The 27801-nt window shown below is 37.5% G+C and overlaps 1 protein-coding gene across 2 annotated transcripts; it reads right to left on the bottom strand.

The window, feature by feature from the left end:
- Positions 1 to 1696: 1696 nt before the first annotated feature.
- On the bottom strand, positions 1697 to 10448 carry LOC110611255 (TOM1-like protein 9). 2 transcript variants are annotated; one of them, XM_021751455.2, is made up of 10 exons: positions 10042 to 10442; positions 7359 to 7437; positions 6748 to 6846; positions 6553 to 6666; positions 6254 to 6405; positions 4684 to 4765; positions 4380 to 4465; positions 3678 to 3875; positions 2856 to 3322; positions 1697 to 2645 (listed from the first exon to the last, which is right to left on the bottom strand). In XM_021751455.2, exons 1-10 carry the CDS (start codon positions 10140 to 10142, stop codon positions 2032 to 2034), a joined length of 1992 nt encoding a protein of 663 aa, XP_021607147.1. In that variant the 5' UTR covers positions 10143 to 10442; the 3' UTR covers positions 1697 to 2031. The 2 variants fall into 2 exon arrangements, with proteins under 2 accessions (XP_021607147.1, XP_043810732.1); XM_043954797.1 differs by lacking the exon at positions 3678 to 3875 and having other exon boundaries at positions 10042 to 10448.
- Between the last annotated feature and the right edge of the window lie 17353 nt (positions 10449 to 27801).

Below are 27801 nucleotides of genomic sequence, written 5' to 3' on the forward strand. Positions count from 1 at the left end.
ATAACCGAACCAAATTGAATCGATTAAAATCAGTTCACTTCGATTACTTCAAACCGAAATCTTTAATTTTTTTTTAATTTTCTACTTCTAATTTCAGTAGAATAATTCAATAAATATTTCACATAAATTTATCAATAAATATTGTGTGAATACATAATATTTAAAAAATTCATATAAATTCATGTAAAATTTAAAAGTATGAATAAAATCAGTGTTTCACGTAATAAAAATATATATATAATTAATTATTCAGTTTATTGATTATTTAACACGTTTAAATTGAATAGAACTGAAAACTGAATAAGCTGAAAAATATTAATCAAATTGAACCGAACCTTTCGATTAACCGAATCATTAAACTGAAATTGATCGATTCGATTCAATTTTTCGGTCTAAACCGATATATGCTCTCACAAATAACAATGAATATAAAATGTTAGTCATACGTATGTAAATATGAATGAATACCAAGTAAAATTAATATTTAAAAGTAATTATATTCTATTTTAATAGAAAAAAAAGTCTACAAATATAAAATTGTTACAAATCTCTGTTGTCAAATTTTAAAAGTTAAAACAAAAGTAAGGTAAGTTCTTACAAGTTTAATTTTTTAATATTTTATCTAAATTTACATATATACTTTTATTTTATCTTATTAATAATTTTAAAAGTAAAAATATCTGCACAATGCATGGTAAGTGTCTAGTTATCCAATATTTGGGTCCCTCAAAATTGAACTCTTGAGTAGCCTGCTCGTGTTTCTAGCTCTCCACAGTTGTGCTTCCCTGTGAAGTTTGAATGTTAACATGTGAATGCCTGTGTCCTCTTTTTATGGCGAAAATGAACTGATGCAAATTTCTCAAGAGGGATTTTTAGTTCTGATTTGCTTATAATTGATGCAATCCAGGAAATGAAAATTCCTCTAGTATTTTTTGTTTTACAAGTACCTCTTGGATTAAATAGGTGAACTGCTGATGACCAACAGAAAGTCACTGAGACATCTCAGTTTCCAAATAGCTAGAGGTCATAAAGTCTCAACACTTCTTTCAGCCAATATTTTAAAGATACTAAAATGAGAAAAGAAATAAAAAGTACAGCTTCCTAAGCAGAAAAGAGTAAATTTTAAAGTAGGTTTTTGTACTCCCTCCATAGATCATTTACGACATTAAAAATCTAGAACACATCTGTGCGAGGCTCAGGAATCATGAAGAGACAAATCTACAATGTTAATGTCAATATCCCCAGACTACCTGGAGAATGCATATATGGGATAACAAAAGGCTAATGAGATATAAGATGTGCAGCTGGAGCCCATGATTATATGCTCAGAAAAGAATGTCAAGGCAGATAGACATTGATGCCTTGCGAGCTCGGAGACTAAGAACCCTGAGAGCTTCCACAGAGGAAAGACCTCTGGCAACTTCTCCGCAATAGCATCCAAAGGGCTAGACAACTACTGCTTCACAATTTCCTGTGGAATAAACTTCAGTGGGCCGTATCCAGATGCTGTGGGAAGAGCCACAAATTTGCACGCTCAACGTACCTAAGCAATAACATAAAAGAAACTTGCAATCGCATTTTTGGTGCTTTGATGTTCACTAAAGCACCATTCCTCATCAGGCAGCTATTAGCCGTTATCATAGCCAAGAGAATACAAAAGCTGTCTATGTTATATAATCATAACCTGGCCGGCAGATGCACATGACAAAGCTCTAGAATTCAATAAAATATATATTCAGATTACATTACATAGAGACCAAAATTAACAGAAATTCAACAAAGATGATGTCTTTCTGATTGTATGAACCAAAGATCAAAATCAACCAAATTTGGGTTGTCAGCATTTTTTTCTCTACAAGGAATTTACATGGTTGCCAAACAGAAACCACAAATATGAGAGCAAATGAGACCAAAAGGAGAAAAAAAATATGCATATATAATATATATTAAATTTGAAAAAAAAAAAAACAGAATCAGGGAGGGCTAGGAAACATAAAGAGAAAAAGAAAAATAGAGTAATCAATTATGATATCACATGCTACCAGCTCTTTCACGAGTAGGTTTCGTTGGCTTGGATTTTGCAATGTCAACCAAGTCTCCAAACAGCTTGTCTTCTGGCTTGGAAGGCTTCTTAAGTGCTGGCATGTAAGACGAAGAAGAAACCTGGTAAGACGAGTTTCTCACAGTGCTATCATCTCTAACACCCAGGCCATACATTTGCTGCTCAAGATACTGCGTGCCTTGTTGCGGAGCATACCCATATCCTGGCATTTGGTTGCCATACATATGTTGAGGATACATAGAAGCCATTTGCCCAGGTTGCATCGGCTGTGGGAGCATATTCATATATTGCCCTCCCTGGACTGCTTGAGGATGCAAACCTAACTGATTACTCTGTATAGCTGGATTGTTATATGCAGGCAATTGGCCAGTTGTGATTGGCTGAATGTACATACCCACTAGATGGTCATTCCCTGAAGGCTGCACTCCCTGAGGATGCATTCCACTCTGCATTGGTGTTGCATGTGTCACAACCACCTGAGTAACTTGCATTGGTTGAGAGTATTGAGCCCCTGACCCAGGGCTTCCATCTCCCGATTGAGCTTCCCATGGAGGCGGAGGCAGTGACCCACTGCCTTGAGCACCTTTCAACATACCAAAAGCTGAGTAAATTTTGATGCAAAAGAAATAAAAGAGAAAATGTTACATGCTTATATTCTCTAAAGTCTAAACTACAATTAGCATTAAAATAAACGGGAAAACAATTTATCCTTCATACTATATCCAATGCTACATAGAGACAATAAAGCAGCAACATGTTATCCAGTAAAAGCCAACTTAAAAAGAGAACTCACCAAAAACTGGTGAGGATGGCTGCTGAGGGACCTGTCCATTCCAGGCTGGACCAGTGGCTTGCATGTATGGTGAATGTTCGTATCGTGGTGATCCCATATTTGCGGAACTTCCATTTGGGTAAACTCCAGCTTCTGGGGGATGAAAATTATGTTGCTGTTGGATTTGTGGATTCGAAGAATTCGTTAATCCAGCTAAATGGGCAGGCTGCACATTGACAGCACTAGTGGGGCCGTTACCATCAGAAAACATGTCAAAAAGAGCAAGTGCATTCTGCTGAGATGTAGTAGCCGACTGGGACTCTCCCACAGGAACAAGAGCTAGTGAATTATCAGCCTTTGGTGAGCCAAAGTCATCCCCGCTTAACAAGTCCAATTTAGGATTGGCAGCTGCTGGAGGAGTTGGACCATTAGTTGTGGGAGGTGCGGGGAGTAACAATTGATTCATTACACCAGGTGTTGAAGCAGATCTGCAGAAAAATCACGTTACTCCCAGCTCAAATAGCATCAGTTCTGAGTTTTAAACTATACAAGGAATATGAACATTCGACTTCAACTAAACCTTTTCATAAGTCATTTTAATTTTACAAATTTGCCCAGCTTCAGATTCATGTGGAAATGCTTATAACGCTGTTGTCTTAACTAACAACCATGCCTGAATGACAACCACAAATTTCTAGTAGTAAACTACAAAAAATTCAAACCCAGACTACCAACTTATGTAATAATCAATAACTTAAATCTGCTGGCCTTTTTTAGATGTCTTATGAGCATACATTTTGCACCAGTTTCCAGATGTGACACATTATGAATAAATGCACTCACCCCTCAACTGGTTGATTTTTGTTGCCTCCTGTATCAACAAGAGGACCACCAACATCAACAAGTGCTCGACCTGATTCAGGCTTCTGTTTCTCAGCTGCAGCAGTAGCAGAAGTTCCTGAAGCAATGGCCTCATGCTTGGCAAGTAGACGCTGCAAATCATCATTTAGTGCAAGCCCTTGGCAGAGTAATGATTCATCCCTGAAAGAGAGATGAAAATATCAGTCAGATGTGACGATTTTGCATCCCAAATTTCAAAGACACTGGATTAAATCACCATAAGTTATTAACTAAAAAAAATTCAGTTTCAGATATCACTACATTCACTACAGTCAATCTCTCACTACATAGTCAATTTTGATTGCAATATTACCGCGAACAACACTAGATCCAGATTATGAATATTTTATACCTACCCTCATAAAGAATACAGCAAATCTGCATGAACAAGCATGGAACTGATTTGCCTATTACCTTGAAATAATAAGCTTATCAGCATCATGCCATTGATTTTGAAAATTGTTTGTCTTAATTAGACCATGTATGATTCCAGTAGAAACTTATTATGCAATTAATTGATTTGCATGCCAATCAAGTTCTAGAGTCAACCTGCCCCTAAACACATGAAACTACAGCAGGCACCATGTAACTGATTGAAAGAGTGGTTGGAAAGAAATAAGGGAGTGATGAAAACATAGAACTTACGCAGTTGAATTAACAAGATGCACAACTCTTTGCTTGTATGTACGACATTGTCCCACCAGGTCAACAATAACCTCCTGCCTAAGTCCCTACAAAATGGGGAAATTACCCAACATGGAAATAGGGGATGAACTTAGGTCACAGTTTTCACCAACAAACAGCATAAAGTGCCATACTTGAATATTACATTTAAAAAACTCCACAATCTCAACACAAAACTTGATTGAAATTTGGAGACTCTATTTCCCCCCCGTATTATCCAAGTAACAAATAGGTTTATCATTCTAACGTCATATGGAAAATTTACCTCTTTGTTTCCTGGATCTAATGCATTTAACATCTCTGAAAGGACATCCATGATACCCCGTGCATTCTGAATTTCTGTCAAGCTAGAAAAACATTCTAAATCAACACAAAAAAGTGCAGTATAAGAACTACCAAAAAGAGCAACAAAGGTTGAATGAACAATGTGCTGCAACTTTTAATATTGCTCTGGAACCATAGTTTTAAATAGCAGTTGCAGTCACAAGTAATGGAATCAGGCTTGTAACAGCTATAACGTAATGGTAATGGTCAGGCGTTACAGAATTTTTTTTAAAAAAAATTAGCATAGTTCATGAAATCAATAGATATTGGTAAATAAAAATAAAACTAAAATATGTAACTATATAACAACCATAACTACATCAAATATAGACATCATATAGATATACTACTATATAGTGAGCATAAGATACACGAATAATATACATCGAAAAATGAAAAGAAATAGCAAAAAAACAGAGAATAACTCCCCTTTGGCAAGAACTAGTCATGGAAAAAGGGATACTTATATTGATCTAAGCTTAAAGAGAGAAACTAGTAGAAAATTAGAAAGAAGGAAAAAATTGGGTGAAATTGTGAGAGAAATGATAGAAATAGTAGGGGTATGGAAGGCTGGAACATGTGGAGAATCAAAAGAAATAAAGAAATGCTGCTTTTATGTGATTTGTAGAAGCTGAATTATTAGCGTAATAGCCTTACCGTTACTCAACAGTAAACAAATGCTGTCAAGAAGGAAAAATTTGGGAGATATTGTGAGAGAAATGATATAAATAGTAGGTATGGAAGGCTGGAACATGCGGAGAATCAAAAGAAATAAAGAAAATGCTGCTTTTATGTGATTTGTAGAAGCTGCATTATTAGGTAATAGCCTTATCATTACTCAACAGTAGACAACTGCTGTTACCCTTAAGTAACGGATGGTAACGGCCATTACCATACAATTCAGAAAATGCCTATAAATAATGAGGTAATGAGTGATGGGGCCTTAAAAACCTACAAGTAACTGTCCATTTAAAACCATGAGCAGAGCCACTAGCTTCTGTGTGTTCTGAACTCTGGTCAATGGAAACACTGCTTGCTTTTTCTTGTCACAAGCTCAAATACTAATATCAGCAGGTTAAGCAACTAAAGGTCATGTGGCTCACTATAAAGAATTAAGGGTATATATGTGTTACGAGCATTTCAACTTTCAATAAAATTTACTAGATCTTTGTCCCTCTACAACTGAGAACTAATGTGTACTAGGATCTCCATCCCTACTGATCACTTGAAAAATGATCTTTACCAAACTATAGTCAGAAGCTGACCACAGTATTGTATAATCTTATTGTTTTTCCATCCATTTAAAAGATTTATCCATGTGCAATGAACAAACTGTACACTAATCTTAGATAAATTTTGGATCACCACATAATAGAATGATACCCTAACAAAAGTTCCATACCATCAATATAACTAAAATCATGGAAAATGCCACAAAACGGGACCATCAATGAACAGAAGTTATTTTTATGATACATTCCATTCTGACATCAGAGAGAACCAAGACATACCTCAATGTGGGGAACTCAGGCTCTGCAGAAGACTCTGCTGCCTCTTGCCGATTGCGCAGATTTTGAGGATAAGATGTCAAAGGTTGTGTTTGTGGAGGTGTAAATACAGGTGCAGACCTCTCAGATCTCTGAGGGAACACTGCCCCAGCTCGCTGAAACGAAAACCCCATTATAATTACCAAAACAATTTGGATAATCATGTGTAGGTAAGGAAATAACCCAGATTGGTTGGTCAGTAGTGCTATAATCAAGTATTCAGCTTTGACCTCTACTGTGATCTTTCAGTACAAAAATCATACCAACAACTCTTGATATGCAGAATAAAATTGTGGATATCTTGCCCTCGGTCCACCAAAAGCTTCTTGCCAGGTATCTATTAGAATCAGTATCTTCTCTTTGACATGAAAGTCAGGCTATTAAAGAGCAGAATAAAAAATTAAAAACAAGTCTTATGAAAAGAGAAGATCAACTGAGTCATATAAAAATATTCTTACCTTTTTCTTCGCTATCTTCACCATTTCATGCAAAATATCTCTCTCCGCAACGTGCATGTGTACGATGTCCCCACAATTCTTTATCATGGTTTCCAATAGCTAGTATATTGAATCCAGACCGAAGTTTAAAATGTTAAATATTATAAGAAATGGCACAAACCTACGCTCTACAAAGTTGGCCTAGATTCAAAATCACTTGGATCAGTTCAAATAAAGTTGCTCATTCTACAGCTGATTGCATAAGACAAATCTCAAGAACAAAATACAAAACTATCCAAGTCAGTAATTTTTTTTTCCGTCTTCCTATTTCAAATTGATGGCTATCCAACAAACATATCCTGTGATTCTGGGAAGGATGTTAGGTCCCTCATTCCACAGCACATATATATAAATAGATAAAGAGGAGGGAAGACAAATCAGATTACATAACATTCCCAGTGATGCATATGGAAAGTAAAACCTCATCATTAAATTCTAGCATAAACACTTGAAATAGAGAATATATTGATGCAACAAAGCCAGCTACATGCTGCATAAGTAGGATTAAACCTTCTCAGGACATTATAAATAAATTTTGCATAATGAAAGAAAAATCAAGTGATTCAACTTACTGTTAGCGCAAGAAGTTGAACTTTTGAATTCTTACTTCCAATGCGCTTCTTTACACCTTTAACAACATCCTTCGCTTGTCTGCCAACCCAAAATCAAACCAGAAAGTCCACATTTAGGAAACCAACCAAGTTTTTGTATTAAATATCGACAATATAACTTTTCACATAGCAAATATAACTAGCTCAGGTAGATATTTTGCCAGCTTGATGACCTATAAATTGCTTTCTGAGAATTAGTTGAATCTGAAAACATAACTGAACAAGTTTGAAAAAGTTATCTTAGGTTTGGGGAGAATATACTGAATTTTGCTTCATACAGTGAAAGGAAGAGCTTTACAAAAAAATTGACACCATTGAAGGGTGACATCATCAAGGATACTATTTTCACTTTAAATGATATAAGCCATTTTTATGTGGATCTAAATAGAGATGGCATGCTCAGATCCGCAGTTAAAGGTTAACACTAGTGCACTATTACTTACGAAAAGGCACTTCAGTAAAAATTCTATTGAAAAAGAGGAGATCAATGCAGTCCTTAAGATGGAGAAGATAAACTAGACATGGCAATTCATGCCTAATTGTGTCTACAAGGATTCATGTCACTGTACACAAACATAATTAGATTCAACCCGACCATGACATGATTAATACTTATGTCATAAACACTTAAACTTTATAGTATCTATCTATTGAACAAATAAAGTAACACAACTACATTAACCCATTTGTTAAATAGATCCTATTAAAAGGTTAACATATTTAACAACAAATAACCATTTAATTGAATTTTATTACTTTAATCCATCAAGTGGGTAAAATATTTTACTTGAAAAGCCTGAGAGAACCATTAAAAGCCCAAAAGTTCTTCACACATTAAAAAGTTGGGATGCAGGTGGCGCTTTTATTGAGATGAGCATAGCCTCCCGTCCCCTTTTCTACCAGAGTGGGGCTTTTGTCTCACACATGACTTATCCTTGGTTTTTCTTTATAGTAACTTTTACAAATAACATTTCAATTTTATTTTCTACTCTGCAACCTATCATTGCATAGATCTTGTAATATAATGCAAAGCAAATTGGAATTCCCTTATTTTGGCATTATAACAATGAAACTTAAGAACTTAAATTTGGTTAATAATAAGCTTTTCACAAACACCAAAATGTTAAATGAATAGACAAATGATCCTGAAATGATGTTTATAAATATTATTAAGCTAACCTCAGATGAGGTTCTCTTTCATAATTTATTGAAGTTTAGAGGAGTTTCAAATCCTCATCAAAAAAGTTTCTTCGGGACTTTTAGTGTTACAAATAAAACTAAAGGATTTCTTTTTAAATATTAGAAAAAAAATCAATTTATTCAAAATTTATGTCTAAACAGGTTGACCTATTTATGACGCAAACTTGTTTGTGCCCAACCCTAACTAGCTTAACTTTGGTTGGATATGTCATGCCATTTAAAAGGATCATGTCAAGAATTGCCAGCCTAAGATAAAGCTTTTGGTTTGAATGGCTTTTCCAACAGCTTGATGGATTTTATAAGAAACAACCTTAAGAATTTGCATTTTCTTGAGATGAAGTATTAGGATTATGCTCTTACCATTGTTCTTCCTTTGGACTGCACAGTTAAGTTTAAAAATCACTAATCTACCATCCAAAAGCATACTTACCAGGAAGAAGGTACTTTCTAAGTCAAGGGCAAGGGGCAAGGTGTGTCACTTTAGTTCAATATATACACAAACGGTCATGTACCTGTTATGCTAATCTCTCAGTCAGTGTATTATACTATCAGGTAGGTGAGCCTTTTAGCACTCAAAGTTCCAGAAGCTTGCTAAAACAATTGTATCTTTATTTTTTTTAAAGTAGAACAACACCTATAAATTTTAAAAATCAATTGGAATAAGAAATTTTAATTGTTAGAGACTTAAGGATGGAGAAATATGTTTTACTCAATAGAAACTATTGTAATTAACTCAAGTTATATTATGGGAATCAAAATGTGATAGAATCTCCTTCTAACAAGAAACATATATGAAAAGCTAACCAATGAATTAAGGGCAGAGCAAGAGGGACAGAGACCCAAAACCCATCTTTTCTCTTTCTCCAGTACATTGACATTATCAATAACGTTTCCACTGGCAGCCTTTGAAACCCAGCGATACAGGAACCAAATTAATGGCTTTGAGATGAGAGACCATTAAGTTTCCTTTTCGACGTTCCTGATGGAATATCCACATAGAGCTAGTCGAGGTTTATGGCAACTGAAAATGCGAATTAAGGCAAGACATTCATAAACCCCACAGATAATTACAGAATTTAACGTCGACTTCCTTTTCTTTCATCAGTGCTTCAACGAGGATCCATTCTCCCCAATTCAAGCTACAACAACTGCAGCTTTACAATTATTGAGAATGTGAATCAACAGAAAATATTCAAAACCCCAGGCACAACAAATTCAGAATCTAATTCTATTTGTTACTAGAGGTTTTATGTTTCCTGAGTTTTATCAACAATCATCCAAAAATTAACTGTTCGATCAAACTACGCCATCCACGAAAAATCCAATCATAATAACACATCATGGAAATAATTATAAATAAAAAAATAAATCAAAATTGATCACAAAGCAACCAGAAACAGCAAAACAGGATAAGGAACGAATTATAATAAAGCGCAGCGCTTACGCAGGGTCGTGATTGCACACGTCACAGATCTCAATGTTCCTGGCCCAATCAGGCCCGATCAACATGTCGCTCGTGGCCCGTTCAACCATAGAATTCACCATCTCTGCCTTTTATCTGCTTATATCAAAACTCAAAAAGATCAATCCTTTCCCGGTGACCCTAGGCAATTATTCCGGCTAGATCGCACCCAATTCCAGCGATTTCACGTAAAATTCCGACAAGGAGCCTAACAACGCAATCTCTATATCTAATTAGGCCTCCTCCTCTAATCTTTCTAAACTTTCTCTCTCTAGATCGATTAGCTCGACCAGAACAGTCCTTTATCGAAGGACTCTCTCTCGTCCTCTCTCTCCCTCGAAAGAGTTCTTTCTCTCAGATAAAAACAAATAGTTTCTTAATTCTTTCCGTCTTTTTTCTTTTTCTTTTTTTATTTTCCGGTTTTTTTTTCCTGTGTCCGTTGAATTATTGTTGGGAGGTGGCATTTGAAAATAAGAACCAATCAGACAATAACTCGTTGGTATTTTTTTTCCAAAAAAAAACTCACAGGTGATAACTGAATCTCGTGGCAGAGAAATTATATAGACTTAATGAGGTATTGACACAACAATAGGGCAAAAAAGTTTATCTAAAGACAAATTTAATTTAATAATTGTTTTTGTGATAGATAAAAGGTGTATTTCATTACGGGGTTTGAACTCAATAAATATAAATGTATTAAGGAAAAAATTCTTTTTAAATTATTTAAACTCTTAATAAATTTTTTTATTAATTAAAGTTTCTAAGTAAATAATAAAATAATAAAAATTATTTAAATCTAATTATAATTAAATAAAATCAAATTAAATAAATTACAGGCCTATGACTGATACACTCTGTTGAAGGTTAACTCTCTCTGTCCTTCTTTATTTAAAATATTTATATCATTTTTTCTATCAATTTTCCTTCTTCTCCTCTTTCCATTTTCTCTCCGTTCAAAATATTTTTTTCCTTCTTCTCCTCTTTCCATTTTCTCTCCGTTCAAAATATTTACAACAACATTATATTTATAGCAACATTACCCACAACCCTCTCTTTCTCTTCTTTCATCCTCTTCCCAAATAATTTTCTTTCTTTTCCTTCAAGTCCTTACTTCTTTACTTGCAAGCCAATTTCATTCACTTTCACTTTTACGCAGCATTTAAATTATAACTTAACAAGTTCAACAAAAAAAAAAAGGATTTCGTGAATCGACATGCACCTAAAAAATTTTATGGATTTAAGCATATTTCTATGCTCACAAGAGTATGTTTCATCAAACCTTAAAGAGATGGAAAATCAAATACAATTCTATGGTAGTGGTTAGAAAGAAAATATAGAGCAAACTATTTAGCATGAAAAGTCTTACCCTCTTAACTGTAGTGGGTAATGAAAGAATATGATTTGAGTTAAATGACCTTTATTGTATACTCAGGGGTTTCAATGGACAAAAAAAAATTGTTAGGAGCTTAAATGAATATTTGAATAATTATCAAGGGCTTAAAAAAGCATTTTGCCTACATCAAATTACATAAAAGGAAAACCACATTTCTAGCCCAACAAAAATGAACACAAGATTAGTTGTCCAGCCCACAAGATAACTCCCTAGAATCTTTAATGATAAAAAAAAAAGGTAGACTTGAAATAAGAATCCAACCGCCCAAAACAACTCAAGCATTGCAACCAATAGTACGCTACTATTAGAATATTATAAAGAGAAAAACATTGATGAAGACTATTAATTGATGAGAAACCAAACGATTATCGTTAAAAAACAATGCCACAAGGAAGGAATATTGGAAGACGGCTAGAATCACACAAGTACCTTGTTGAGGACGGGTTTGAGCCATGAGGATCGATGGGCGACGAACATAAATTTCGTCTCCTCTGTTCTTTGGAAGACTGGATAGCTGATGAGAGTATTATAGCATCTTTAACAACTATTCATGGCTGCTCTCGGTGGAGAAGACATACCAAGTGCCCAGCCTATATATATGATCCACAACTCCAAAAGCACACTACAACCAAATGCAAACAAAATAGAAAAAAAAATATATAAATCCCTCACTATAAAGCTCAATCTACAAGCCAATTAAAAGAAGAATAATTTACACCTACCCGAAATGGAAGAAGAAAACTCACATCTCTGGATGAAAGGAGGAATTATCTCCCACCTAAAAGGGGACAAGAGACAACGGACAACAGTAACAGGGAAACAAGGATGAAGCCTCAAGAGAAGAAAACGAGTTAAGAGAAAATTTCTCTCTCTAGTCTAACAAGATAGAGAAAGTTCTCTAGCTAATTTAATAAATTAAATAAGTGTTTAAAGTTTATAACATAATAAATATCTTTAAAATTTGAATAAATTAAATAAATCATTTAAAAGGTTAAACAACCAAATTTACCATTGTTAGACCTAAATGTTCTAATTCTTATTTTGATGCCTAATAAAAAATTGGTGTGTTACTAATTATCTTTAAAAGTGTTTGTATGAGCTTGTAAGTCCCTAATTTAAATAAATGAATTGCTTCTTTTTCAAGAATGAAAAGTGCTAAGATTGGAAGCATACTGCAAGAAATAAACCAAAAATGTAATTTTTAGTTTATGCATTGTGAATTTCAATTAATTAATTGTGCTATCTCAAGCTCTTTTTTTTTTTTAACTCTAAAACTTATAAATATGGCCAGTTTTTAAATAATTATTTAAAATAAAATTTAATGAATGGAGCCGTTGTGAAGATACCTTTCTATTAAATAAGAAATTTTAAATTATAGGTTACAAAAGTTCAAATAGAATAAAAATTAGAAGTTTGTAACTTAAGTTTTTTTGCTTCATAACTTTTTGAGGGATCAAAATGAAACTTTTCAAATGGAGTGCTTTTGAATTAATTTTTATCAAACTAAAATATATTAAAATATTGATTTCAAGAATTCAAACAAATTAAAAATCAAAATTTTATAGCCTAAGTTATGATTTTTCAATGATTTAATAAAATATTTTTGTACCCCTAAAGTCAACATTAGGCTTCTGAAAGTGAAGAAGCAGAGGTAAAACTCCTAAATGTTTGGCCATCAAATATTAGGACTTTAGGCCGCCGAAAATCTATTTTCAAGGAGTTGTGTTTTCACCTCCAAATGTTTGGCCGTCGAACTTTAATCTTAGGCCGCTGAACTTGAATTCTTCTGAGCACAAACGTCTATTTCGGTGCACAAATGGCTCTATTTGCATTTAATGTATCCCCAACAGCCATATTTATATTAGAACTATAAAGATAATGCATTTTTTATCTGAAAAAGTTACAATAACCATCTAAGCATACATTTATTAAGATTTAAGCTTTTCACACTCTTTCTCTCTTTAAACCTTAAGACATAGTATTAATTTCTTGAAAACTTGCTTTGAGTTGTAATTGGTTTGTATTTTGAGATTGAGTGAAGGTTGTTGAGTGAATTTATTGTAGTGGGTGTAACTTTAAGCAAAGAATTGCTCTTATGAGAAAAAGAGAATTGTAAAGAGTAAGGGTTTTGCTCTAGAATTATAAAGAATTTTAATCTTTACCCAAAGAACATTTGATAGTGAAGTTGAACTCTCAAGGAGAGCCTTGAGGAGAGGACATAGTCTTAAGATAGTTGAACCTCTATAAATCCTTGTGTTTATTATCACTCTTTCTTTTCCTTTCTTTCTAATCCATTAATATGTGTTTTTAGCCTTTAATTTTTTTTATAAACCCAATTCGCTCCCCTTCTTAGGTCGCTTCAAGGGACAACAAGTGGTATTAGAGCTAGTCTCCTTTTCTAGAAGATTTAATTATCTTAGAGTAAAGATCAAATAGCAACCATTAATGCTCAAGAATGTCAATCGGTTGGGAGACCACCCTTTTTTAATGGGAATGACTTTCTATTTTGAAAAAAATAGAATGTACTATTTTCTCAAATCAGAAAGAGTTTATTTGTGGAATATTATCGAGAATGGTCATTTCTTTCCAACAAAAGTGGTAGAGGGAAAGCAAGAGCAAAAAACTAAGAGTGAATGGAGTGAACCGAGCAGGGTAGCCTTTAATGACAAAGCCATTCATAGTTTATTTTGTGCTCTTAATAGAAGTGTACAATAAAGTACGCATGAAATCTACCATCAAGGAGATTTAGGATGTTTTGGTTGTCACTCATAAAGGTACCAATCAAGTAAAAAAAATAAGATGAAATCCCTCATCTGCCAATATAAATTGTTCAAAATGAAATCCAATAAAACTCTTAGCCAAATATATGATAGGTCCATTGAGATCATTGGAGGGATAAAATATCTTGGAAAGACATTCACAAATGAGGAATTGTTGAAGAAAATTCTTAGATGTCTACCTAAGGAATGACTATCAAAGATAACCTCCTTAAATGATGCTAAAGACTTGAGTAAGATACAACTGGATGAACTTTTGAAAAATCTCATTGATTATGAAATGACTCTAAAGAGAGAGTTAGTGGAGGAACCTAGCAAAGTAAAAAAGAATATTACTCTAAGGGTATCCTCCAAAGATACTAGTGAGGAAGAAGAAGACTAAATGAAGAAAAATTAGCCTTGGTAACTAGGAGGATAAGAACGTTACTCTTTCAAAATAAAAAGTTCATCTCAAAGAAGAGTTTTAGAAAGGAGAAAGGTGAATCAAGAAAGAAGAAAGTGGTTATTTATTATGAGTATAATAAACTGGGTCACTACAAAATAGATTATCCCAAGTTGAAGAAGCCCATCAAAAAGTTCAAGAAGAAGGCTTTCAAAACAATATGGGATGAGTCAAGTGACATCGAAGAGGAGGATGTTGATAATGAAGTTGCCAACATGCACTTCATGGCTTTAGAGGAAAGCTCCGATGAGGTAACTACACTTGATGATATTACTATATGTGATGATTTTGTTGAATTTTCATATGATGAACTTGTTAGTACTTTAAAAATGATGAATGATGAACTTGAAAAGAGTAATAAGAAAAATAAAACTTTGAAAAGTGAGTTAGTTAGCTTAAAAAGGGAAAGTGAGAACTCACTTAAGGAATCTTTACCCTTAAATGATCATTTAAAAATGAAATCCTTGAGTTGAAAAATTCTCTTTTAAAAATTTTAAAAGGTAAGGACAAACTTGATAAAATATTAGACTCTCAAAAGTCTCTAACATCAAGTATGGCATTGGCTATGATAAATCAACTCAAGTAAATCATTTTAAAACTATTTTTTGTTAAATCTACTAACTTGAATGAACTTAATGTGTCTAGCTCTAATGGAAATGTACCTAAAGTTTCTAGTAGTAATACAACTAAAAAGAATGCACATATACATCAATCCATTAGTCACAATATTCATATAAGTCATACATCTAGGCAATTTGCATATAAAAGAAATGATCATTATAGTGCACATATTTCTAGTTCATATAATCATCACACTCATCATACATCTTACTCACATGCTTATAATGGACAAAGGAGAAATGGCTATATGAGAACACAATCACACTCATTCACTTATGGACCTAGAATAAGAAGGTTCAATGGTCATTATCACTATTGTGGTAAGTTTGATCACACCAACTATAGGTGTACTATTAGAAAAGTACATATTGGATATGAAAGTATATAAAAATTAAAAAATGAAATGCACCCCAAGGACCCAAGTACATTTGGGTACCTAAAGTTATTTGAATTTTTTTTATAGGTGTGCTTGAAATTCTTAAAGCTTGAAAGAAAATAGTATTTAGATAGTAGATGTTCAAGGCACATGACCATAAATTCAAATCACTTTATCTCTCTTGAAAAGGAGGATAGTAGTAGACAAGTAACCATTGGAGATAATGAAAAAGGTAAAATTATGAGAATAGGTAAGGAAAACTCTCTTATTGTTGATAAAGTTCTCTTAGTTGATGGTTTAAAGCATAATTTATTAAGTGTAAATCAATTATGTGATAAAGGGTGTAAAGTCATTTTTGAACCAAAATCATGCTTTTTCTCTAGAGTGTCAGATAACAAAATATTGCTTGTTGGTGAAAGAGTTAAAAATATTTATGTTATTGATTTACAAGCTATGTCTAACCAAGATATGAAGTGTTTTATTTCTATTAGTGATAATTCTTGGATTTGATATAAAAGGCTCCCTCATGCTAGTATGGATCTTCTAAAAAGTTTGAGCAAATATGAGCTAGTTGATGGCCTTCCAAAGATCAAATTTAAAAAGGAAAAAGTGTGTGATACTTGTCAAATGAGTAAGCAAGTTAAAAACTCTTTTAAATCCATTAACAAGGTAATCACTTCTAGACCTCTACAACTATTGCATATGGATTTGTTTGGTCCAATTAGAGTAGCAAGTCTTGGTGGCATGCATGATGGTTTTATCATAGTATATGACTACTTTAGGTATGCTTGGATTGTATTTCTTGCTCATAAGAATGATTGTTTTGATACCTTTAAAAGTTTTACAAAGAAAGTTCAAAATGAAAAAAGTTTTTAAATTTCTTCAATAAGGAGTGGTCATGGTAGAGAATTTGAAAATGAGAAGTTTAAAGTTTTTTATAATAAATTAGGTATTACTCATAATTTTTCATCTTCTAGAACTCCCCAACAAAATGATATTGTTGAAAGAAAAAATAGAACTCTTTTAGATATTGAGAGTACTATATTAAGATAATATAATCTACCTATCTATTTTTGGGCGGAAGCTATTAATACGACTTGTTATGTTTCAAATAAATTTTTAATTAAACCTCTTTAAAAAAAAAACCCTTATGAGCTTTGGAATGGAAGAAAACCATGAGTTAGTTATTTTAGAGTTTTTAGTTGTAAATGTTTTATCTTAAATAATAAGGATAATTTGGGTAAAATTGACTCTAAAACCGATGAAGATATCTTCTTAGGATACTCTACATTTAGTAAATCATATAAAGTATTCAATAAGAGAATTTTGATAGTTGAAGAGTCAATGTACGTTATTTTTTATGAATCTAACTCCTTTACTCCTAGAAAGGAGATGAATTGTGATGATGATCTTGTAGGTAACCTTGATAATTTTATCATTGAAGATCCTCAACCTTATGGACATCAAAGTCAACCCAAAGAGGATTTGATGGAGGCAAATGAAGATGAGATTAGACTCTAAGAGCAACAAATGCAAATTACACGAAGTCAAAGAGTCCAACATAACTTGCCAAATGATTGGACTTATAAGAAGGATCATCCCAATGACCAAATAATTGGTAATGCATCACAAGGGATAACAACTAGATCGTCTATTAGATATGTATGTAATAACATTGCATTCATTTCTCATATAGAACCTAAGTCCATAGATGAGACCATTAGTGATGAGAGTTGGGTTCTTGCTATGCAAGAAGAACTAAACTAATTAAAAAGAATAAGGTTTGGACCAAACCTTTATATCACCCTACCATAGGCACCTAATGGGTGTTTAGAAATAAGCTTAATGAAGATGACAATATTATTAGGAACAAAGCTAGGTTGGTAGCTAAAAGCTATAACCAAGAAGAGGGCATAGACTATGATTAGATGTTTACCCTCGTAGCTAGATTAGAAGCCATTAGAATCTTGCTTGCATAAGCATCTTATATAAATTTTAAGCTTTTTCAATTGGATGTGAAAAATGTCTTTTTAAATGATTTTATTGAGGATGAGGTTTATGTTGAGAAACCTCTTGATTTTGAAAATCATAATTTTTAAAATCATGTTTTTAAATTTTCAAAAGCTTTATATGGTTTAAAACAAGTTCCAAGAACTTGGTATGAAGGACTAAGTAATTTTCTTTTGTAAAATGGTTTTTCAAAAGACAAAGTAGATATAATCCTTTTTGTAAAAAATTATGAAACTAACATCCTTTTAGTGCAAATATATATTGATGATATTATATTTGTTACTACTAATGTGTGTTTGTGTGAAAAGTTTTCAAAAGTAATGAAAAGTGAATTTGAGATGAGCATGATGGGAGAACTCAAATTCTACCTTGGGCTTCAAATCAAACAAGTTAAGGATGACATCTTCATCAACCAAGCTAAGTACACAAATGAGCTAATAAAAAGATTTGAGATGGAGAATAACAAACCTAGTAGAATTCCAATGAGCATAAACACCAAACTTGACAATGATGAAAAGAGTAAATCAGTTGATGAAAAGAGTAAATCAGTTGATGAAAAGCTCTATAGAAGTATGATCGGAAGCCTTTTATATGTCACTGCATTTAGACCAGACATTATGCTTTCTGTATACTTATATGCACATTTTTAATCATGTTCTAAAGGGTCACATTTATAAACCATTAAACACATTCTTAAGTATTTAAATGGTACATTACATTAGGATTATGGTATCCTAGAAGTGCATCTTTTAATTTGTATTCCTACTCGGATGTCGAATTAATATCCTTGATAGGAAAAAGTACCTCAGGTACTTGTCAACTTTTAGGACAATCTCTTGTTTCTTGGTATAGTAAGAAACCAAATTTGATTGCACTTTCAACCGCCGAAGCTGAATATAGAGTGACAGGTCTTTGTTGTAGTCAAATCCTTTAGTTTAAGCAATAATTGAGAGATTTTCAAGTATCTTTTGATCACATTCCTATTAAATGTGATAATACAAGTGTATTCAATTTTACTAAAAACTCCATTCAACATTCTAGAATTAAGTGTAATACCCGGCTAGACTCCGGTATCGGAATTCCTACCGTCCGGTGAAATCTCGGATGTCGGAAGCCTCTAGTAGGGTAGAAACATGTTTTCATAAAATGTTTTAAGGTATTTCATGGTTTTAAGTAAAATGGAAATGAGTTTTTGCATAAAAACAACCTTGGAGGAAAACTCAGGTTCGGCCGCCGAACCTCAAGTTCGGCCGCCGAACATGCATGCCTTCGGGAGCGCTTTTAGGCCCCCGAAAGCATAAGTGAGGGAAGTCCAGGTTCGGCCGCCGAACCTCAAGTTCGGCCGCCGAACATGGCATGCATGCAGAGGCACGTTCGGCCCCCGAACGTGGCCTGGCCAGCCACTATAAAAGGGTCCCTTAGCCGAAAACGGGCGAGCTTTTTCCCCATTTTCGGCCAAGGTGAGCTCTCCGCCGTCCCTCACCGATCTTGAGTTCTTTCCTTCCAATCCTACTCGATTTTCATGAGTTTTTACTTTGTTTTGAAGATTTTCAAGCTTTGAGCAAAGTTTTGGAGCTTTGAGGTTCAAGGGAACTCAACCCCTCCCATCTCCGAGTTAGGTCGTCTCTCTCTCGATCTCCACGAGGTAAGAGCCGATCTTAAGCTCATTGCATATTTTAAGTAAGTTTTAAGTGGATCTATGGGGTAAAATGCATGTTTAGCTCATGGTTAGGTTTATGGGTTTTATATGTGTTATGATCAATGTGTGTTGCTTGAGGTGTTGTAGTTGGGGTTTTTGATGGTTTGATGCCCCTAGGAACTTGTATGCTTGTTTGTGTATGTTTGGGAATGTTGTAGAATAGGTTTATGCATGATTGGGTAGTTTTGGAGGCAAATGTGCATAGAAGAGTTGAGTTTCTGCCACTAAGGGAGAAACCAGGTTCGGCAGCCGAAGGAACTTTCGGCCGTCGAACATGCTTGTGGAGGCAGCCTTCGGCTGCCGAAGCTTGCCCCTGAAAGGAGACTTTCGTCTCTGTCTGGGAGTTTCGGCCGCCGAAAGTGCCGCCGAACATGCATGAGTTTCGCCTCTGTCTGGGAGTTTCAGCCGCCGAAGGTGCCGCCGAACCTGCCTGACTTTCGGCTCTGGAGGGACTTTCGGCCGCCGAACCTGCTGCCGAAAGTGCCCTGTCCAGCCCTCTCTTGCATGTTTTTCTATGATTGTTTCATGATGTTTTAGGGGGTTTTTGGGGAGTAGTTTAGAGTTATATTCATGTTTGTTTGGTCCCTCATTTGAGTCCACCTGTGTAGGTTCAGACCCGAGGAACCGAGGACCCCAGCAGTGAGTCAGCTGCTCCAGTGTCTGGTCAGAGCTACCCAGAGGTGAGTGGAATAACTCATTATGTTTTAAAGCAAATAATGGACTTTTTAGCATATTTCACGCATCATGAATGCCATGAGATGTACTAGGTTGTTTGCATTAGAATTCACGAATATGTTGCATTGCATACTTTATTGTTGATGGATGTGGATGAACGTTGGATGATCCAAAGCCCTCGATCTACGATATGACGATGTGATATGTATGGTACGGAATGTAAGACCAGTGGGACCCATTCTACATTCTCTGGCACCATGTAAGGGAAAGACTAGGACCCATTCTATGTTCTGGCACAGTTGGACTGTTATGTTATGCTATGTTATGTAAGAGAAAGACCAGGACCCATTCTACGTTCTGGCACAGTTGGACTATGTAGAGGGCTATTGGTGACAAGTTCATCCTTGATGTGATTAGCTGTGATGTGATGCATTCCATGATGCCATATGATTTAAATGTTTTTATTATTCTGCTCACTGGGCTCTAGTAGCTCACCCCTCTCCCATTTTCCCCAGGATTGCAGGTACAGGGTAGACCAGGAGGTCCGTAAGAGTAATGAAGTCATGTGTATGTAATAGATAGTGTAGACATGATAAATGTATTAATGTTATGTAAAAGTACAGTTTTAGTCATGTAATGACTTTGAGGATTAGAGGTTGTGCTTGACTATATGTATAAGATATCCCTTTTAATACATGATCTTAGATATTTTATGATGATTATGCAAACCAACTCAACTTATGATGTATCGCCCATTGGGGCATTGATGAGATCCCACAGAGGGGTCATGATTATGATTATGTTTATGTTCAGTGCATGCACAGGTTGAGTTTGGTTTATGAACGAAAGAAAAGTTTTAAATCTTTATGTATTTTCTTGATCATGTATGGGATTAAACAGGTTTTCAGGTTGCATGTTAGGCTTGCTACGGGTCCCGGCGGCCTTAAGCCGATCTGGATCCTAGCGCCGGTAGCGGTCCGAATTTCGGGTCGTTACAGAATGGTATCAGAGCCCTAGGTTCATAGGATCGGACCTAGAGTGTCGGGCTCATAGATGTTATAGAAGGTCAAGCACAATAGGAAAGATCATGTCCACTAGGATAGGATGTGGAGTCCTGTCTTGTATGATGATGTGAAATGCCATGATTATATGCATGTGCATTAATGATATGTGATGTATGCGATGAGGGTTCATGTGTGCCCACATGAACCATATGATGCTAATGTTTGTGTGGTGTGTTCTGTTTTTCAGAAAACAGGATGAGAGGAACCCGTCGATCTGCAAGATTGACTGGAGTGCCACCTGAGGATGAGGGCACGAGTGCCCGTCCTCCTACATTGCCTAGGGCAATGTCATGTAGAGCAGTCAGAGAAAGAGTGTCAAGGGACCCTAGAAGGTCTTTTGATGCTAGCAGAAGGGGGACAGATAAAGGAGGAAGTTCTTCAGATGTGAGGGAAGTTATGGAAGAGGATCAGAGGAGGGATGGGAATCTGGATGTTAGCATGGAGGAAGAGGGGACAGGGGAGTCGCAGGGAGGCGTTCAGGCCTCGGGGTATGGTTTTCCACCCCATTATCCACCCTTCCCACAGGGTTCAGGGTATCCGATGGGAGGTACATCGGATTATTCCAGCTTTAACCCCTATCCTACCTACATGCCTTATCCACCTTTCTATCCACCTTACACACAGTACCTAGCTTATCCACCCTCACCCTTCTATCCAAACCCGGCAAACCCCACCTCGGGGAATGCTGCACCCCCACCTCCACCACCTACAGAACCAGCAGCCCCAGTTACTCAACCTTCTAGACCTAGCTCAGCCGGTGGGAGCAAGGTAAAGATGACAGATTACCTTAAGCTGGATGCTCCCAAATACAAGTCAGGGGATGACCCCTTTGAGTATCTGAGAGTAGTGAAGACAATAACTGATGAGCTAGGGGCGGATGATAGCAGGGCCATTCAGATGGCAGGGTTCACCTTAAAGTGCAAGAAGGCACGGGAATGGTTCAAGTGTTATGTGGACCCGAGACTAGACGGCATGACATGGGAAGAATTTGCGAATGAGTTCGCGGGTTGGGCTTTTCCAGACAGTTCCAGAGAACTGAAGATGATTGAGTTTGAACAGCTGAGGTAGATAGAACACATGAGTGTGGAGGAGTTCATGGATAAATTCTTGGAGGAGTTCACGGATAAATTCTTAGAGCTATTGCCTTTTTCAGGGCAAGCTCTAGATACCGATTCGAAGAAAGCCAAGAGATATGTTATGAAGCTGCATTCTAGGTACTCCTCTTTGATTCAGTCAGTTGAGAGGGAAAGTTTCCACACTGTGGTAGATATGGCTCGAAGGATGGAGGCGAGTGCTATAGTTGAGGGGTCAGTGAAGCAGTCGGTGACCCAGTCTTCAGGGGTTAAGACCCCAGGCAAAGGAGGGCCAGGTCTCTCTTCTCAGGGCTCAAGTAGCAAGAGGTGGAATAACACCACCAAGAAACCGAAGAAGAACAAGTTTTGGAGTAAGTTGAAATCCGGTCTGGGATTCGGCGGTGGCTCGAGCTCAGGTTCAGACGGTACAGAATGCCAAAGGTGTGGGAGGCCGCACAAAGGAGTGTGTCGAGCTGGGACTAATTCATGTTTCAGATATGGACAGGAGGGACACATGGCTCGGGAGTGTCCTAGAGCACCTTTTATGGGCCAGCCCCAGCAGACAGCTTCTGGTAGTGTGGCACAGCTAGCAGCTCCAGCCACAACTCAGGGCAGTGGCAGAGGTAGAGGGAGAGGGGCAGCCTCTTCTTCTGGTTCCCGAGGTGAAGGTCCATCAGCTCCAGCCAGGATCTTCACTATGACTCAGCAGGAGGCTAACACATCCAACACCGTGGTGTCAGGTAATCTCATCATTGGGTGTTCTGATGTGTATGCATTAATGGACCCGGGTGCATCTCATTCATTTATTGCTCCGAGAGCCGTTGAGAGGTTGGGTCTGATAGTCTCTGGGTTAGAGTGTCCCCTATGGGTCAGTGGACCCAAGTGTGACCCGTCAGTGGCAGAGTCAGTCTGCCAGTACAGTCCAGTTTTTATTGAGGGAAGATGCCTCTCCGCCGACCTTGTGGTTCTAGATTTGACAGACTTTGACGTCATTCTAGGGATGGATTGGCTATCTACCCATGGTGCTACCTTGGACTGCAGGGACAAGGTAGTCAGGTTCAGAGATCAGAACGGGTCAGAGGTCGTCTTCAGAGGAGACAAGAGGGGTATACCTAGAGGTCTGATATCAGCTCTTCAGGCTCGTAGGTTGCTTAGGAAGGGATGTCAGGGGTATTTGGCTCATGTGAGAGAGCTTAGTAGTCAGGTCAGGGAGCCAGCCTCGGTGCCAGTTGTCAGAGAGTTTCAGGATGTCTTTCCAGACGAGCTTTCAGGTTTACCACCTGCTAGGGAGATAGAGTTTGAGATAGAGTTGGTGCCTGGAACTAGACCGATCTCTATCCCTCCCTACAGGATGGCCCCAGCTGAGTTGAAGGAGTTGAAAGAGCAGTTACAGGAGCTGGTAGAAAAGGGCTTCATCCGATAGAGTACCTCACCTTGGGGTGCTCTAGTCTTGTTTGTAAGGAAGAAGGATGGGTCCCTCAGACTTTGTATCGACTACAGGCAGTTGAACAAAGTCACTACCAAGAATAGGTACCCTCTGCCAAGGATCGATGATCTATTCGACCAGCTAGCAGGAGCGGGTTGTTTCTCCAAAATAGATCTAAGATCGGGGTATCATCAGCTAAGGATAAGGGATGAAGATGTGCCAAAGACAACTTTCAGGACCAGATATGGGCATTTTGAGTTCCTTGTGATGCCGTTCGGGTTAACCAACGCCCCTGCAGCATTCATGGATCTCATGAATAGAGTATTTAGCCAATACCTGGATCACTTTGTTATTGTCTTCATAGATGATATCTTAGTGTATTCCAGGAACGCATAGGAGCATGCCCATCATCTGAGGTTGGTTCTGCAGACCTTGAGGGAACATGGCTTGTATGCCAAGTTCTCTAAGTGTGAGTTCTGGCTGAGGAGCATTTCATTCTTGGGGCATTTAGTGTCAGAAAATGGAATAGAGGTGGACCCCAAGAAGGTAGAAGCTATGGCTAACTGGCCTAGACCCACTTCAGTGACAGAAATCAGGAGTTTCTTGGGTTTGGCAGGTTACTACAGGAGGTTCGTTCAGGACTTCTCAAAGATTGCAACTCCTCTGACCAGGTTAACCAGGAAGAATCAGAAGTTTGTATGGACCGACCAGTGCGGTCAGAGTTTTGAAGAGCTTAAGAGGAGGTTGACTTCGGCACCAGTGTTAGCTTTGCCAGCTAGCAGTGAAGACTTCACGGTCTTTTGTGATGCATCCCGAGTGGGACTGGGTTGTGTGTTAATGCAGTATGAGAGGGTGATTGCTTATGCTTCTAGACAGCTGAAGAAGCACGAGTTAAATTACCCCACGCATGACCTAGAGATGGAAGCAGTAATCTTTGCACTCAAGATGTGGAGGCACTACCTCTATGGGGTTAAATGTGAGATCTTTACAGATCATAAGATCCTGCAGTACATCCTGAGTCAAAGAGATTTGATTTTGAGACAGAGAAGATGGGTGGGGCTGCTGAGTGATTATGATTGCAAGATTCAGTACCATCCGGGTAAGGCGAATGATGTGGCAGACGCCTTAAGCCGGAAATCACTCGGCAGTTTATCCCACATATCGACAGAGAGGAGGCCAGTGGTGAAGGAGTTTTACAAGCTCGTTGAGGAAGGTCTTCAGTTGGAGTTGTCTGGTACAGGTGCTTTGGTAGCCCAGATGAGGGTGGCACCCGTGTTTCTGGAGCAGGTGGCTCAGAAACAGCATGAGGACCCAGAGTTAGTGAAGATTGCCAGGACGGTTCAGTCAGGCAAAGATAGTGAGTTCAGATTCGACAGCAAAGGGATCCTCTGCTATGGGAGCAGACTATGTGTACCAGATGACATAGGGCTAAAAGGAGACATTATGAGAGAGGCTCATAATGCAAGATACTGTAACGACCCGGAAACCGGACCGCTACCGGCGCTAGGATTCAGGTCGGCTTAAGGCCGCCAGAACCCGTAGCAAGCCAAACATACATCCTGCGAACCTGTTTAATCCCATACATGATCAACAACATACATAAAAATTAAAACTTTTCTTTACCAAGCCTAACCTGTGCACACACATCATAACATAAACCCCTCATTGGAGTCCTCATCAAATACTCCAATGGGGTACATAACATATGGTAGGCTTGGGTTACATGAACATCATAAAAACATTATATCTCATAACAAAAACCATGTATACAAGGGATTAAAATAACACTAGTCAAGCACACTTCTAAACTTTCATTACATTACATACGATACTTTACATTTCATATAAACCATGTCCACAGCTAAACTATTACATAGACTTCTCTTACTCTTCTTGACTTCTCTATCTACTCAGCACCTGCAAGACTGGGTTTAGGGGAGAGGGGGTGAGCTAAAAAGCCCAGTGAGCAGAAAGTAAAAACATTTGATTTAATTCCTCCATTTTTAGGTATATTATTATTCATTTTATTATTTATTTCATCATATTCTTTAACTTTTTCTTTTTTTTTTTCATGCTTTCATGAAATGCAGCACATCACAGCTAATCACATAAAGGATGGTATTGTCACCATTAGTCCTCAACATCTCCAAATGTCAGGGGCGTAGAATGGACCTCACTGGTCTTTCTCTTACATAACATAACATAACATTCTAAAGTGCCAGGGGCGTAGAATGGGCCTCGCTGGTCTTTCTCTTACATAGTGCCAGGGGCGTAGAATGGGCCTCGCTGGTCTTCCATAACGTATCATCATAACATAACATCAGAGGACTATGGATCACCCAACAACCATCCACATCAACATCGAATTATGCAATGCAACATATTCGTGAATTTCTAATGCAAACATCCTAGAATATTTCATGGCATTAATGATGCATGAGTATGCTTTCAGATTCATTCATTTGTTCATTTATTCAATTACTTTACTTAGAAACTTAGGGAGTTATCCCACTCACCTGGTGACTGAAGCTTTAACAACGAACTCTGAACGACTATCTCACAACCGGGGGTCTCGGTTCCTCGGGTCCAAACCTACACAGGTGGACTCAAATGAGGCACCAAACAACAAGAACATAACTCTAAACATACCCCCAAAAACTTCCTAAAAACACCTCAAAACAACCCTAGAAAATATGCAAGAAAAGGCTGGGAAGGGCACTTTCGGCGGCACCTTCGGCGGCCGAAAGTCCCTCCAGAGCCGAAAGTCAGGCAGGTTCGGCGGCACCTTCGGCGGCCGAAACTCCCAGACAGAGACGAAACTCATGCATGTTCGGCGGCACCTTCGGCGGCCGAAAGTCTCAGACAGAGCCGAAACTCCCACTTTCGGGGGCAGGCTTCGGCAGCCTAAAGCTGCCTCCCAAGCTGGTTCGGCGGCCGAAAGTGCCTTCGGCTGCCGAACCTGGTTTCTGCCAAATGGCAGAAACTTGGTTCTTCATGCCCATTTCAACCCCCTACACAACCAATCATGCATAACCCTATTCTACAACATGCATACTCAAGCATACAAGCTCCTAGGGGCCTCAAACTAACTTAAACCCCAACTACAACACACAAGCAAGCCACATTGTTCACAAATCACATAAAACCTAACATTTGCTTAAAAACTCATACAACCCTATACATGCCATTCTACCCCATAAAACAACTTAAAACACATAAGGAGCTTAAGATAGGCTCTTACCTCTTGAAGATCGAGAGGGAGACGACCTAAACTTGGAGATCCACGAAAATGAGCTTCTGAGTTCCCAAAGCTCCAAAACTTGTTTCAAAAGTTCAAAACCTTCAATGCAAGCTTAAAACTCAAGAAAAATGGTGGGGATTTGAAGGAAAAATACTAGATTGGGAAGAGGGAGGTCAGAAGCTAGCTGTGGCCGAAAATGGGAGAAAGCTCGCCCATTTCGGCTAAGTGACCCTTTTATAGTGGCTGGCCAGACCACGTTCGGGGGCCGAACTTGCCTCCGCATACATGCCATGTTCGGCGGCCGAACTTGACTTTCGGCGGCCGAACCTGGGCTTCCCTTACTCATGCTTTCGGGGGCCTAACGTGCCTCCAAAACGCATGCATGTTCGGCGGCCGAACTTGACTTTCGGCGGCCGAACCTGGGTTTTCCTCCAAAGACTTTTGATGCAAAAACTCATTAAATTTTTATACTTAAAACTATGAAATACCTTAAAACATTTTATGAAAACATGTTTCTACCCTACTAGAGGCTTCCGACATCCGAGATTCCACCGGACGGTAGGAATTCCGATACCGGAGTCTAGCCGGGTATTACATTCTCCCCCCCTTAAGAACATTCGTCCCCGAATGTTCACCAAACAACACATAACATACATACTAAGCACATAAAACACTTCACACTTACCTTAAAAGAGATGAGGATATTGCTGGAGCATGGACTCCCGTGTCTCCCACGTGCACTCTTCCAAGTTGTGGTGGTTCCACAGGACTTTCACCATCGGGATTTCCTTGTTTCTTAACTTTCTGATCTGGGTGTCTATGATCCGTACTGGCTGTTCAACATAGGTGAGATCCTCTTGGACCTCCACATCAGGCTCACTAAGAACCTTGCTCGGATCTGACACAAACTTCCTCAACATCGAAACATGGAAAACCGGATGGATT

This window comes from Manihot esculenta, chromosome 3 (assembly GCF_001659605.2).
Source record: "Manihot esculenta cultivar AM560-2 chromosome 3, M.esculenta_v8, whole genome shotgun sequence".
NCBI lineage: Eukaryota > Viridiplantae > Streptophyta > Magnoliopsida > Malpighiales > Euphorbiaceae > Manihot > Manihot esculenta.